This window comes from Schistocerca americana, chromosome X, assembly GCF_021461395.2.
Source record: "Schistocerca americana isolate TAMUIC-IGC-003095 chromosome X, iqSchAmer2.1, whole genome shotgun sequence".
Taxonomy (NCBI): Eukaryota; Metazoa; Arthropoda; class Insecta; order Orthoptera; family Acrididae; genus Schistocerca; species Schistocerca americana.
In genome coordinates, this window is record NC_060130.1 from 757,107,241 (window position 1) to 757,122,291 (window position 15,051).

At 36.9% G+C, this 15,051-nt stretch overlaps 1 protein-coding gene across 3 annotated transcripts in view; it reads right to left on the minus strand.

Moving 5' to 3' along the window:
- The window catches only part of LOC124556845 (C2 domain-containing protein 5), a 226,041-nt gene that overhangs the window by 27,361 nt on the left and 183,629 nt on the right, over window positions 1–15,051 (minus strand). For all 3 annotated transcript variants that reach the window (XM_047130864.1, XM_047130863.1, XM_047130865.1), the window contains 7 exons: window positions 14,296–14,429; window positions 13,986–14,220; window positions 11,296–11,499; window positions 6,346–6,459; window positions 6,057–6,272; window positions 5,844–5,946; window positions 5,008–5,100 (listed from right to left, as the gene is read on the minus strand). In XM_047130864.1, the coding sequence (XP_046986820.1) occupies window positions 5,008–5,100; window positions 5,844–5,946; window positions 6,057–6,272; window positions 6,346–6,459; window positions 11,296–11,499; window positions 13,986–14,220; window positions 14,296–14,429 (1,099 nt within the window). The remainder of the gene's footprint in view (window positions 1–5,007; window positions 5,101–5,843; window positions 5,947–6,056; window positions 6,273–6,345; window positions 6,460–11,295; window positions 11,500–13,985; window positions 14,221–14,295; window positions 14,430–15,051) is intronic.

Consider the following 15,051-nt stretch of genomic DNA (forward strand, 5'->3'; position numbering starts at 1 on the left):
AGGGGACTGCTGAATGGAGGGTTTCAGGACATAGGTTATTGGGGGACTGATTCTATGATGATTATGGAAATGAAGGAATGTGTTGCAAAGATACCTTCAATCTTCATAGTTCAGAGAAGCTGGTGGTGGAGTGAAGGATCCAGACGGCCTGGGTTGTGAAGCCACCATCAAAATTGAGCATGTTATACTCAGCTACATGTTGTACCACCAGGAGGTCAACTTTATTCTTGGCAACATATAGTGGCCGTTCATGCTGGTGGATAGCTGATTGGTAGTCATACCGGCATAAAAAGCTGTACAGCATTCACAGCGCAGTTGATATATGACATGGCTCCTTTCACAGGTGGTCTGGCATCTAATGGGGCAGGATAAGCCTGTGACAGGTTGCTCCTTGGTCTTCCAAAGCAATATGATGCCTGTGGAAAAGGGTTGGCAGTGGGGATGGTATAGGGGTGGATTAGAACAACTTTACGAGTGGTGGGAAGGATCTTGGATAGGATGTCCCTCATTTCATGGCATGATGAGAGGTAATCAAAGCCTGAAGAAGGATATAGTTCAGTCCTGGGTGATGAGGGGAGGCGGGGGGCAGGGGGGGGGGGCATTCCCCTGTAGTTGATTCTTGGGGACTGTGGGAGGCTTGGGGGTATGTGAGGATTGAGGATATGGAAATCTGTTTGTGGACTAGATTTGGGAGTAGTGCTCGTCTGTGAAGGCTCTCATGAGACCTTCAGCATACTGGGCAAGGGAGTTCTCACCATTGCTGAAACATCATCCGCAGGTGGCCAGACTGTATAGGAGGGATTTTTTGGTGCTGAAGAGGAATCAGTTGTCATAATGTAGGTATTGTCAATGACCAGTATGTTTAATTTGGACAAAGGAGTTGGCTGGAGCCATCAGAGAAGTGGAGGTCAACATCCAGGAAGGTGGCACATTGGGTTAAGGAGGACCAGGTGAAGCAGATAGGAGAGATGGTGTTGACATTATGAAGGAGGGATGGCAATATGGCAAAGTGTCACTGACAGGTGGCAAACTGGCTGCTTACTGTCAAACTGCTAGCCACTCACCCTCAAACTCTCCCTCTGCCTCCTAACTTTCTCTCCCTGTACCCACCCCCACTGACACAGTATCCACCACAACTTAGGCAACTTGTTGAAATGCAGTATTGTGCATCCAGCTAGCACCATATAGGGACATAGGAAAGCATATGCAAGCATGTGTATGCATGCATGGGTGAGTTTCTTCTTTGTGTATTTGTTCTGTAGTTCAAAACAGGATTCCCCCAAAAGCTAGCAAGTTTTCTTTCTTTATGTGCATAAGTCGATGACTCAGTACTTCTGCTTTTTGGTGTGTGGTCTCCTCTAATCCAAAAGAATTTACGTTCTATCATAAGTTTCCATATATATACATGATTTGATTCGACAGTTGCTTTAAGGGCGACAGTGGCTGTAGAATGCAACAACAGGGCTGTGTACAGTTACTGTGATGGAAAAATCATCACGTGATGTATTAATTAAGAAAGCCAAAAATGTACCAGATAAATTAATGTGTGACAGAGAAACAGCAGTTATGTACACAAATTTGTCTACAACAGAGAATTGAAAGACTTTTTCTTTACTTGGTATATGAACTGTGACTTTGTGTTGTGGTTTGAACATTGCCATTTATGAACTGAAACTTTTAATCAATCTGCATCACAACTGCAAGTAGAACCAGTTCAATACCATCATGACGAACAATATCAACAAGTGTGCAGAACCAGTTCAACATCATCATGACAAACAGTATCAACATGTGTGCTCAGAGCTATACTCCAATTAAAATTACTTTGTGACTGATGTTTCAGCGACTTGAGTGGCAGAGGTCTTCCAACAACCAAACGTATTTCTTTCTCAAGCATCATGCGTCCAGTAGGTGTGTGTAGTGCTTGTGAATCTTTACTGGCTGCACACTGGTAATACCACCACCACTGCACACTGTCAGTCACAAACTGATTTTAATCACAATATAGTCAACAGACGTGTTGACAGATGAGCAAAATGCCAACTGAATGACAATTGCAAATAAACTTTTGGACTGTGTTCAAATTCAGCCTGATTTTTTTAGATAATATTATTACTGGGGACAAAACATGGGTATCTGTCTATGGCCTGGGGACAAAGTGCCAAGAGTTACGAATGGTAAACCCCTACATTCCCCAGACAAAAGAAAACAAGAATGAACAAGCCAATAGTGAAAATAATTATGGTTGTCTTTTTCAACAGTAATCGTATGATCCACATGGTGTTTGTACTCACAAGACAGACTGTCAATATTGCCTACTACGTGAATGTTCCAAAACAATGATAAAAAGGATCCTTTGCCTGTGAAAGGAGATTGCTGCTCATCGTGCTGTTCTATCATGACAACGCTCCCAAACACACCTCTCTGCACATCTGTGGCATGGCTCTGACAGCTTTCTTTTTGCTTCTGAGGATTAACACCACCATCACAGGACTATGTTTTGACAGCATTGGTAAAATCCAAATTGCCGTGACAATCTCTCTGTCCAAGTTGCTGTGACAACCACTCTGTCCAAGCTGCCATGACAATCTCTCTGTCCAAGTTGCCATGATAACCTCTCTAAATGAGAATCTTGACAAGGCCTTCCAGGGCATGTACTATTCCTGGGAAAACTGCTGGAAAAAATGTGTAGATACACAAGGGGAGTACTTCAAAGACTTCTAAGTATTTGTAACTATATCTTTTTTTGTTATGACAAGATTAGTATTGCTTAATGAACACGCCCTATATTCCCTTCAGATACTGAGCAAGAAAAAAATGGTATGTTGTACCACTTCAGAGTTAATTAGCATTGAAGTTAGCCTATCAGGTCTCTGCACGTGCAAATTCAAGTAGGTCCCCAGAGATGGTGTCGTTAAATGTGTTCTTCATTTGGTTTCCTGAAATGGAAGAACAGAGTGAAAGAGAAATTGAACATGGGACAGTAGTAAGGAGCAAACCTGAACCAAAAGCTTACCAGTCTTACATGGTATCATCTACGCTATGTGAACAACTGATACTAATTGTTTAGAGGAGAAATTTCAGAACCATTCCTCATAAAAACAGGCTTAAGACAAGGTGACTGCCTATCACCATTACTGTTCAACTGTGCACTGGAATACATAATGAGAGAATGGTACAAGGACAATCCAAAGATGATAAGAATTGGAAGTGCAAAAGATGATATTAGCTTAAACTGCTTGGGATTCACTGATGATCTTGTTCTCCTAGCCAACACCGTTCAAGAAGCCAGGCAACAAGTGATATCACTACAAGAAATAGCAGAGAAAGTAGGCCTTAGAATATCATTTGAAAAAATGGAGATTATGCTAACTGGTCCACCAATTGCAAACAAAATTACAATAGGAGAACAGGAAATCAAAATTGTTGATAAATTTAAATATTTAGGCGAAATAATAACATACAATCTAAATGAGAAGCCATCATGGCAGAATAGAATAAAAAAACTGAACTACGCAAATTACATTACCAAAACTACATATAACAAAAAAAGCCTATCTATAGATGCAAAATTAAAACACTATAAAACAGTTACACAACCAGAAATAACGTATGCAGCTGAAACTATCTTCAAAACAACTAATACAGCAGAAATTGACAGAATACTAAAAATAGAAAGGAGAATAATTAGGACATGTATAAATAAACAGTATATAATAAATGGACATTGGAGAATAACATCAAATGAAACAGTATATAAGAAAATAGAACCAGTCATGAGCACGATCAGGAAGAAACACATCTTATTCTTTGGACATCTGATGAGAACTCCAGAAAACAGAATTAGTAAAAAAATAATACAAAAATTGTGGAATAGCAAGAGTGACATTAAATGGATCACAGAAATTAAGGAAGATATAAAAGAACTCCAAATTACAGTAGATGACCTAAAAAACAAGACAGAGAAAACCAGAATACTGCAAGACCCACAAACCAGACTACAAATGAAAATCAATACAAGGAGTACAGGAAGAGTGGTCCCAGATGAAGAAAGAAAGAAAATATCTGAAAGGATGAAGAAATATTGGGCAGACAGAAGAGCAAAACACCTTTCATATAAGAATATACTCTAATAATTATATTACCTAAATATTGTATTAAGTTATTGTTGAGCCAAATTGTATCCCTGTGTAACAACTTGTTTACAACTTTGTATTTTTGACTAGAGTGGTCCAATGAAGGCCATAAAATAAATACTACTACTACTACTACTACTACTAATAATAATAATAATAATAATAATAATAATAATAATTGTATGTGGCTTGAATTTGCACACACGACAGTGTGATTGGCTAACTTCAACACCAATTAACTCAGAAATAGTGCAACATACTGACTTTTATCTTAACAATTACTTCTCAGCACAACCTATCTGCAACGACTTACAAGTTTTACAGACTGTTTCTGACCATCCTGTATACGATCGAAACTAGTCATCGACTATTTATTCCATATAAGTGAGGCTAGCAAAATAAACTTTTCTTAAAATATACAGCTATCATATCTCTTGCAATGAAGTGTTGTCCATTATCACTGAAGTGTTCATCATGGTAATCTGCAAAAAAAAAACACACTAAAATCTGCAAAACCATTGCCTCTTGAAAGAACCTGTTGATATGTTACCTATAAAAGATTTACTGCACAGCTGATTTTAAGAGTTTTCTAGCATGATGAAATTAATGCAATGTCTTACATTAGCCATTTTGCTATGATGCAAAATTAGTTTGGTGTCTCAAACATTTATGCATAAAACTTACAAATATATGTATGGTTTTCACAATGAATAATGGAGAGAAACAGGCAAGATTTTCTTCGCTTCAGTTTCCCTAACATAGCAACACAGCACAGTTTATTTTCTGTGGGTTTTATTTTTAACACGTACTATGTAACCAAATGAACAATGAACAATGAACAATGCACTAGTGTGACACAAATGTAACTTACCTAATTTTTTAAAATCATCCTTGCTTGTAGGAGTAGGAATTTTTTTCCGGATTTTTGTCATTTTTTCAGGTTCTGAAAGACCTATTGCCATACCTTGCACAGAATAAAAACATTTCATTAGTTTAGAATGTAATTAAGTATCATTTTAATTGATGTATAGTGTAACTCTCAAGAACATGGTTATAAATAATATATACTGAACTTATAAATCATATGGGTAGAAAGAACTGGCATGTTTCATTCAGAAACAAAAAACTGATATAATGAATTGAATGTAGCTCCAATGTCCATTAACCGTTAGTAATTATGTCTCATCATTGTTAGTGCAATGTCTATCAGGACCATCCCATTTAAATTATACAATGTTAGCAATGTTTCTGTGCAAAATATGTACATGCCCTGAAATAGTTTCAGCCAGAATGCACAAAGCACTGTCTTGAATTATTACATTTTACCCCCAAATCAACCCACCTCTCCTCTTCACATTGTTCCAATCATCATTTTACACCTGTCACTTATTTACCATGTGCAACAATCACTAACATGTACAACCCACAGCACAATTTTTTTTCACATTTTCATTTACCAGACCAGTAACTTGTTATTCGGAGTTCCTTTTAATAGCCACCAATGCCTTTTTCTTTCTGACATCCCAGCTCAAATCATCATCTGCTCCTCCTTTCCGCATCTAAGAAAAATATAAAATATTCTTTTTTGTGTGCCTGTCGATGACTCGCTGTTTCTACTGCTCAATGAGTTATTTACATTCTGCCAGAACTTTCCATACCATATTTTCTTTAGGACTAGCCACAAATTCAAAAATATCATGGAATTACCTAACACAGACAACTGAACTTCATCAATTTCTGGCAACTCAACTCGGAATTCTAAGTTGCACAATGCACATGGAACTAGTCGCCTCAGTTTGAAGTATACACTCTGGAAACAGAGGAGTAAAACTATAAATGAGTAACCTAAGGACACAGAAGGAATGTTTCATTGTAGATATTCCATTTACAGAAGTATAAGTTTTGTACGAAACATATTACCTGAAGAAGTCTGTTTATATGCTGACTAAACGCACCAACGTGAGTTTGATGGCTTGATATTTTTGCTCGCCATACTTGTGTAAACATCTGTAGGTTTCGAACTACTTCAAGTTCATCAAGACCAGGAACAGTTTCAATGTTCACCGTGTGAAAACCTTCTGGTGGCCTTGGATCAATCAACAATGATAACTTGTCCACATCCTCAGAGTCATCAATCTGAAAGTATGTATATAGTGTCATACAATTCACAGGACTGCATGGCAAGCAAATCTCATCAAAAGTTACATACTTCAAATATCCAAGTATCTTTATTTCCTGTTGATAGCTCCAGTGCTGGACGTTCATCATCTGAGTCTTCAGTATCAAATGTTGGAACCTTCCCATTGGAATATGTGTCAGGCTCCTGTACACAGTGATTACCATTATTACAGCAGAATCACACATCCAAGTATCACATACTCAGTCTCACAATATTAAAATGTGAGTACTATGACTACAATACATATCTGTTTAGCACAGACCCAACATTAAGGGGAGTTACAATGGAATTTTTTTTTTCACATTTTCAGATGTTTATCTCATTATAAAATTTGCAATTTTCCAAATAAAATGATATATATATATATATATACACACACACACACACACACACACACACACACACACACTCACATGGGAAGTATTTTATTCAATTTTTTGAAATATAATCTACACCCGTTGAAAATGTTAAAATTTTTACATGCATTACTTTAAGATCTAACAAAACTGGTAATTTTTTATATAGAAGGCTGTGGATTGCTATGTTATAAAGGTTAAATTACATGTTTGTATTGCTAGCAGTGTCAAAAAGATTATTGTATCGATTCATAGTATAAACATGCATTGTATGTCAAAGTGCTAACGTTTTTCTGATGAAAAGTGATGAATAGATTGGAAAATCTCTCAAAAAGTAAAGTATGATGCCAAAACAAGGTGTTTCTGAGAAATGTGTGTTTCATGGTAATAGATTTTCGAATAAAGGGAAACATTGTGTTCAACATGTGGCGTGTGAAATTACACACAATGAAATACAGGCAAACTCATCAGTATCTAGAGAAACACCCATTAGTGCTTCAAAGATTAAAATAAAACATTGTGATACACAGTTTTCTCAAAACGAAAGTGGTGTAAATGGTAGGTTAGGTTATATTCTGATAGATTTAAACATCCTAACAAGGGTGTTAGGTGAATGTGTGTGTTGCAAAATATATGGAGGGCCAGTTAGTTTACATGAAGACAGTGAGGTATCAAATGGACTTGCCAGGAAACTTGTCATTAATTGTGCCGGTTGTAACTATACTGATTCATTTTGGAATTCTGATAAGTGTAAAGATAATTATTTTGAAGTATAAGTTAGGTGGTTTTATGGATTGAGAGCTTTTGGCAAAGGACACACTGTAGCAGAAAGAATGTGTGCCATGATGAATATGACACGCCCACCTTGTAGAATCAATAAGTATGCAGGATTTATCAGAGCTGCTGTGGAATCTGTTGCATGTGAGTCAATGAAGGGTGTTGCAAACACAGCTGTTGAAATAAATGATGGTATGACTGACACACCAGTAGCTTTTGGTGACACTTGGCAGAAGCACAGCTATAGTTCTAAGAATTCTGTTGCTACAGTGACCAGTGTGGACACTGGAAAGGTAATAGATTTCCAGATTTTAACCAAACATTGTTATAAGTGTAAATCAAGGAATGAAGAAGGGCATATCTGTGACAAAAATTATGAAGGAACAAGTGGTGGTATGGAGGCTCAAATGGCTCCAAGCGCTATGGGACTTAACATCTGAAGTCATCAGACCCCTAGACTTAGAATTACTTAAACCTAACTAACCTAAGGACATCACACACGTCCATGCCCAAGGCAGGATTCGAAACTGAGGCCGTAGCAGCAGTGCAGTTCCAGACTGAAGCGCCTAGAACTGCTCGGCCACAGCGGCCAGCGGAATGTAGGCCTCTGCAGCTACTGAAATTTGTAGTCGATCTGTGAATGAAAGGGGAGTGTGTAACACTAAGTTCTTAGGTGATGGAGACTCAAAAACATATAACAGTGTAGTAGCCGCTCAGCCTTATGGTGAGAAGATTATCACAAAACTGGAATGTGTTGGTCATGTCCAGAAGAGGATGGGCACCAGGTGGAGGATGTTCAAACAAAGTTTGAGAGACAAGAAACTTTCTGATGGTATAACCGTAAGAGGCAGGCTGACAGACAAAATGAGAGATGAACTACAGTAGTATTAGGGGATGGCCATTAGAAATAATATTGAGGATTTGTTGAAACTGAAGCAGGCTGTATGGACTACCTTCTCCCACAGACTGTCAACTGATGAAAAACCAGTACACCACCTTTGTCCTCTTGGAACTGATTCATGGTGCAATTACCACTATGCCCAGTACTCAAACAGTTAATACAGCCATAAACATTGCATCCCAGCAGCAGTCATGGGTATCATGAAACCTATTTACAGAGAGCTGGCAAATCCTGAATTACTGAAAAAGTGACTGCATGGTCAGACTCAAAATCCCAATGAATCATTCAATAATCTTATACGGGCTCGCTTACCAAAAAATGTTTTTGCTGGAATGAAGACACTAAAGTGGGGTGGGGGGTCAGTGATGCTGTTATTGCTTTTAATTATGGCAACATTGGTAGGGTGAAAGTGCTACAGCATACTGGAATTAATCCTGGAGCAAACTGCATCAGAGAACTTTAACAAATGGGGAAGGTTTGCATTGATAGAGCAGAGTATGCAGCACAGTTGCCCACTAAGGAGTCCAGAAAGAAGAAAAGAAGAAAATACTTGGAAAAAAATCAAGAGGATGATATACAGTATGGTGCAGGGTGCTTCTGAGTGACTAAAAATAAAAAATTAAGCATACACAAAGTGAGTTACAGTCTTTCAAAACTTTAGAAGCCGTTCCTGAAAATTTACATTTTCTGTTGCATTTTTCCCTAAATCTCAGAAACAACTTTGAGTACAGTATTCAAATTTTCAGGGAGTAATAACATACATTCCCTGAGTCTACTGAACTAAAAAGAGAACATAATGTTATGAATAATTAAAATTATTGAGGATAATGTACAAAAAAAGTGCACAAAATTTTAACCGTGTAATTAAAAAATTGTATTTCCGAAAACAGTGGCTGAAACGTAATTATTGCAGTTCAGTACACTCAGAACATACAGTTTAATGTCCTGTAAAAGTTTCATGTCAATGGCTACAGTGATTCCTGAAATACAGGGAAGCCAAATCACTAAAATTAACATTGTCGGGATAGGGCATTTCAACTCCCTTTATGCAAGCTTCATAAATGCCTGCAATTATCTGATAAACAATTAGTCTATGATTGCATTCATATTACAGTGACAATCATGGTATTTGAATCTGAACAACTCTAGGACAGTCAGAGATTACATACTCTTTAAAGCAAGTGTTAGAGATATTTTCATTTGGAAGTAATTCTAAAAGTTTTAGAAAATATCTGCAACAGTTATTGTTAGTCGAATCACTTCTGCAAATACTTTTCTGTCTTAACAATAAATTTAATGTATCACAGACATTCCATCCATTAAGTTCCCACAAGAAATAATTCTGGAACTGAAGATCTCGGAGGCAATAAAGCAAGATCAAGTAACGACAATATCATGAAAAGGATAGGTGCTACTCGCCATATAGTGGAGATCAGCCAGAGACTGTGGTCATGTGTGTGTGGGTTGCATTTGCGCGCGCGCGTGTGTTTGTGTTTGTGTTTGTGTGTGTGTGTGTGTGTGTGTGTGTGTGTGTGTGTGTGCGCGCGCACGCAGCTACAGAATTAGAAGTCTGAACTGAGATAATTATGCATGGAATTAATGTAAATAGTTTACAAGCAGATTATGAGGAAAAAAAAAAGCTTACTGGTTTGACAGTCTTTTTTTGTTGTGCCTGTCTGTGACTAAGCATCTCCGTTATGTGGTGAGTAGGAACTATCCTATTCATAATACTGTCATTATTCCATCCAAGATCAAGTAACCCCATTTTGTCCTCCAGTATTAAGATGTATATAATTTCCAATTTCGTAATCTTACTGTAGTCACTACATCTTATCAAAACACACATTTCTTTCCAGTCACTTCCAGCAATAAGATCATTTGCCTGTCTGTGCCACAAAGCTAGAAGCTATATAACACAGTATTACAGAGGCAAATAGTGACACTCTACTTGTCAGGTAAATAATGTGGAATTGCATTATATGTGTATTTTCACTGCTCTATAATGTACTTACTCATCTACACAAAATCTTCACCGAGATTATTGTGATCAAAAATTTCTGATCCATTCCATCACTGATGATAATCTTATAACTGCGATATCAAAATTTTGATCCACAGACTCAGGTTACCGAATACAATCTATGCACCTAGTACTAACAACAAATGAAATTTACTTTGAAATTCATGACATACAAGTTATCATCAAACCCAAAGTATTCTTAAACGGAATGTTTCAGTAAAAGACAAGTACTAATTCAGGTCTGTGATTGTCAGATTCAGTTGCTCACTTCTTTCGGAGAGCTCTCTCTATACCACACATTAGTTGGTTTGAAAGTATTTCTAGTCCCTTATTCTAATTTGCAGCAATTTGTTTGGCATGAGCATGTCATCAAAGCTTTTAAATTTGAACAGCTACAGAATCAGAAGTCTGAATTGGGATAATTATGCATGGAATTAATGTAAATAGTTTATAAGCATATTAGGAAAAAAAAGATAATATTAATACATTTTCCCTGCTCCCTCAGATATGTGCCTATTTGTCGATCTACAAGTGTAACTGTAGACACTGACATACGAGATTTACAAATCACAACGTTTCAAACATTTATATTTGCTATAAAGTATAGAGTACAAAAATATACAGTTTAAAAGTGTGTTTTTAACAAACCAATCTACATGGCACAGGAAGCTGAAACTCAGTAAAATGGTTTCATGTTTGAACCACATACTCAACATTTCATACTCATTGTTTCTCATGCTGCTTGAAAAACATTAGTTGTTTTTATTGCAGTTCACAGAATTGCCCATATCATTTTTTGCTACTGGTGACAGTAAAGTGTACATTGTGAATAATATACAACTTATTTAATAAACTAAATTATATACTGAATTATAGCAGTGCAATTAATTAAGAAAGTAGTTGCTCAAAAATGTATGTTTACTTACTGCAAGATTTTTTAACTGATATAAATCTCTGTTTTTCTTAACTGTTTCCACTATACTCTTTTGTATTTCATTAAGTCTTTTCTCATCTGTCCATGGATTTGCACATGATATTTTTGGAATGGGAGGCACAGGCAATGGTGAAAGGAATATAGCTGTGCCTGTTGCTAACGCAATCATCATTTTCTCTCCAATAGCAACTTCAACCTGCAAAACAACATCTGCAATTGAAAGGATATCTAAAATTCAAATCTGGTGGATTCAGAAATACGTTCACTGTGTTCTACAAGGGTTTAGGAACACTGCATCACATCTCAGTTGATTTGAAAAAGAAGAGAGCATTTATTTTGTTTATTTTTAGACGCCAAAAATTTCACATGCAATTTCCGAACACAGTTTTCCTTCCCACCATTTGGAAAACAAATTATTTCATGATGTAAATTAAATTAAATTTCCCAGCCCTGTCTTGATGAACAAAAAGGAGGGTAGATGGAGAGACTTGACTGTGTCAGTGTGGATCTGAGTTGTCGCAAGGTGCTGAATGACCTCTTACAGGACGCTATTCATACTAGAACTGTCATAATCAGAATGATCAGCAGAATAACTTCCTGAAACAGCTAAAACAATTATTTAATACTTCCACATTCAGTAATGAGTTGACTTCCAATATAGGATACATTATATGGTTGTACACCAGTCATAACAGTTCACCGCATTTTGAGCCATGCGTGAAATCTGTTCAGGTTAAATTCTGCTGTGTATACTCAAAGCAACTCTTCCAAATATTGTGTAGATGGACGTTCCACCTGGAAGGATGTAATAAGTATCTCTTCAAGACAAGATAGTAGCTTTAGATTATCTTGTTTCAAACTTTCCTCAAAGAGTCCAACAAATTCTTACATACGTTTCTTAACTCTTCATTCACATGACAAGACATGATGTTTCTGTGTGTTTGAATCTTACTAGTATTTTCCTTGACCATGAGTTATTTCAGTCTTTCAGATTTAAGTTCTTAAGAGTAATCTTTGGTTTTCTCTAACAGCAAATCAAATACTTATGCAGTCCTTACATCCTCCAAAACTGCTTTTACAAAGTCTACAGAATGTTTTATTATGGTTGCATTAAAATTTTGATTCTGTAGAGATCTGGCCAGTTCTTCAAATAGCCCAAAGAATTCAATAGCAAGTGCCATATAAAAAAATATTCTCAAACTTTTCGAACCGCTTCGTGTAGCTCGCAGGATTTTCATCTGTTATTGAGCTCTGTGCATTCAACACTTCGGTCACTGTTTTCTGGACCTGGGTATAGTTTTCACTGAAATGTTCAGAAGAATTTGCCCCTAAAGCTCATCAAGTTGGACACATTGGTATCAGCCTTTGAACTTTTGGATTTGGATTTGCCTTGTCGACACCAGATGGTAGCATAACATTAGTGTACACAGGTTTCCTTCTTTCTGACTCCACAATTATGTTTAAGGTGTTTATCACATTTACCTAGACACTGCACAATAGACAGTAATTTCTGGAAACACCATGTAGTGCAAGATCCAAACAAGAATGCAGTGGAGGTAACAGCTCTTTAACTGGTCTTTAAGAAGGATTACCTTCACAAGCAAGTGTCATGGTACTTCAACCAGGTCTTCAGTTCTGGTACATCATTCTTCTTCTCATCTAAAAGTGTCATGAGATTTCTATAGAACATTCCACGAGCTCTCAGTGTGTGTTCTGTTTAATTCAGGCCCCTGAGTTAACTGATAATTACTAGTAAAGCAACTCCCGTTTTTTACTGATTGGTCAGCAGATGTGCAAGTTTGCTGACCACAGGTTGCTATTTCCACATCACTGAAAAATTGCAACAGATTCTCATTGAAAAAGACTATAGTCACATATTTTCAACTTTTCTATAGTTTTTTCCAGTTACAAAAACCTTGTTGGAAAAAAAAAAACTTTTATTTCTGTGGGTTTCTATTGCTCACTATGTGGACTGACCTAATGCAGTCACTCTTTTTTTGTAATGTAGCCATGGACAAGACAGAAACCATTCTGATTTACATAAGCTACAATTCCTTTGCAGAAAAATATGACAGAACAGAATGTAGTTAGTGTTATAAGATGTTCTGACAGCTAGCAGCTTCAAGGATGTGAATGATTCAATTATAGGCAAAGACTGGTCCCAACCAAAATACTAATCACATATTTTTCAAACAAAGGTCATGTTCATCCTTAAGTGAATTTTCTTTTGGGGGGGGGGGGGGGGTTGGGGGGGAGGAAGGGAAAGGGGGGGGGGGGAGAATACACCCTATCTCAGCCGCCCAAGACTTTACAGTACTTACGAATTATTTCTAGGCCTTGCAAGTCTTCAAGTACTGTATACATATGCAATACACTCTTCAAAGAAGCACTTCTGCCTTACAAATTTAAGGAACACATTTTGAAATGATGGAAATGTCTGGTTGCAATTGTCAAGCCCGCCACTCTCCAAAATACACTATCCAGGGCTCACAGAAAATTATTGGATATTAAAGATCAACTTTCTTTTCCTAAATAATACTGCTTGTCTCGTGATAATTATCATGGAATACACTCAAACAATGAATAGAAAATTTATGCATATCTTTTACAACAAAACACATTATTTTCAATGAATATAAGTTCAATAAATTTCTAAGAACCACATTAACAGATATTGTTTACCTTGAGTCCAAAAATTGAATTCATACCAGCAAGCTTTAGTTTTATGAGTAACAATCGATGCAATTCATATTCAAGGAAAGGTAGTCCATCAGAAATTTCTTTTGCATTCAGTTCACCTCTCAGAACACGTTTTGGGCGACACACATATGCTTGCAAGAAACAACCTTTGCCCATTGTTGGCAAACCTTCAGGAGGCTCAATTGTTGTAAGCAGCACATCTGGAACTTTCCCTCTCCTTTAAAAATAAGCAACTGTGTAATGCATTGCTCTAGAATTAGTAATTAAACAAATCTGCTATATACAAACTCACCCACACACTACACACTTCATCATTGTCACCCTGAAAGGCACACTGCTTTCACTGTAAGGAATGTGACAGATACTGCATGCTGGCACATTATCACCATCTGAAGATTCCAGAACACACTGCATTTTTGGAAGAGTCTGAAAGTAATTTTAATTTTAATTTAACAGTTACTTAATTTGTACATGAAGATCTTAGAATTGAAAAATAGTCAGTACAAACACATTAGGAGTTATTCTGTAAATATGGAACCAAATGCTGGATACTGCAATGAAAGACATGGGTAATAATTCAAAAAATACTTTATTAGTAAAGGAGACCACTGATCAAATAGCAGATGGTTCCAAATACCAAAATGAGGTTTTTCACAACTGATAGTACACTGAGGGGCACAGAATGTTTTGTATTGATAATGGTCTCAATTATTTATCAACTGATATACTGAAATAAGTTTGTCTGTTGCAGAGCTCTCACGCCATGCGCCATCACTGTATGCAGCAAGACAGACCTATGCTACTAAGATAAAATCTCATTTCTTATACAACATAGCTACAGGGTCAGCTGTGATTTTTGTAGCACGTGGAACTATGGCATAAGCAAGCTTCTGGTGCATCAGATGGGGCTTAGGAAAACTATTTCAAATATGTGTATATTTCTAGGTTTTTTGTGAAAACTACTCCACTTATGTCAGGCAGTTTTCCATTTAAGCCCTCCCCAGAGCTGCTTACTTGTCAAAGCCGAAACAGAAACGCTCGTTGTTAA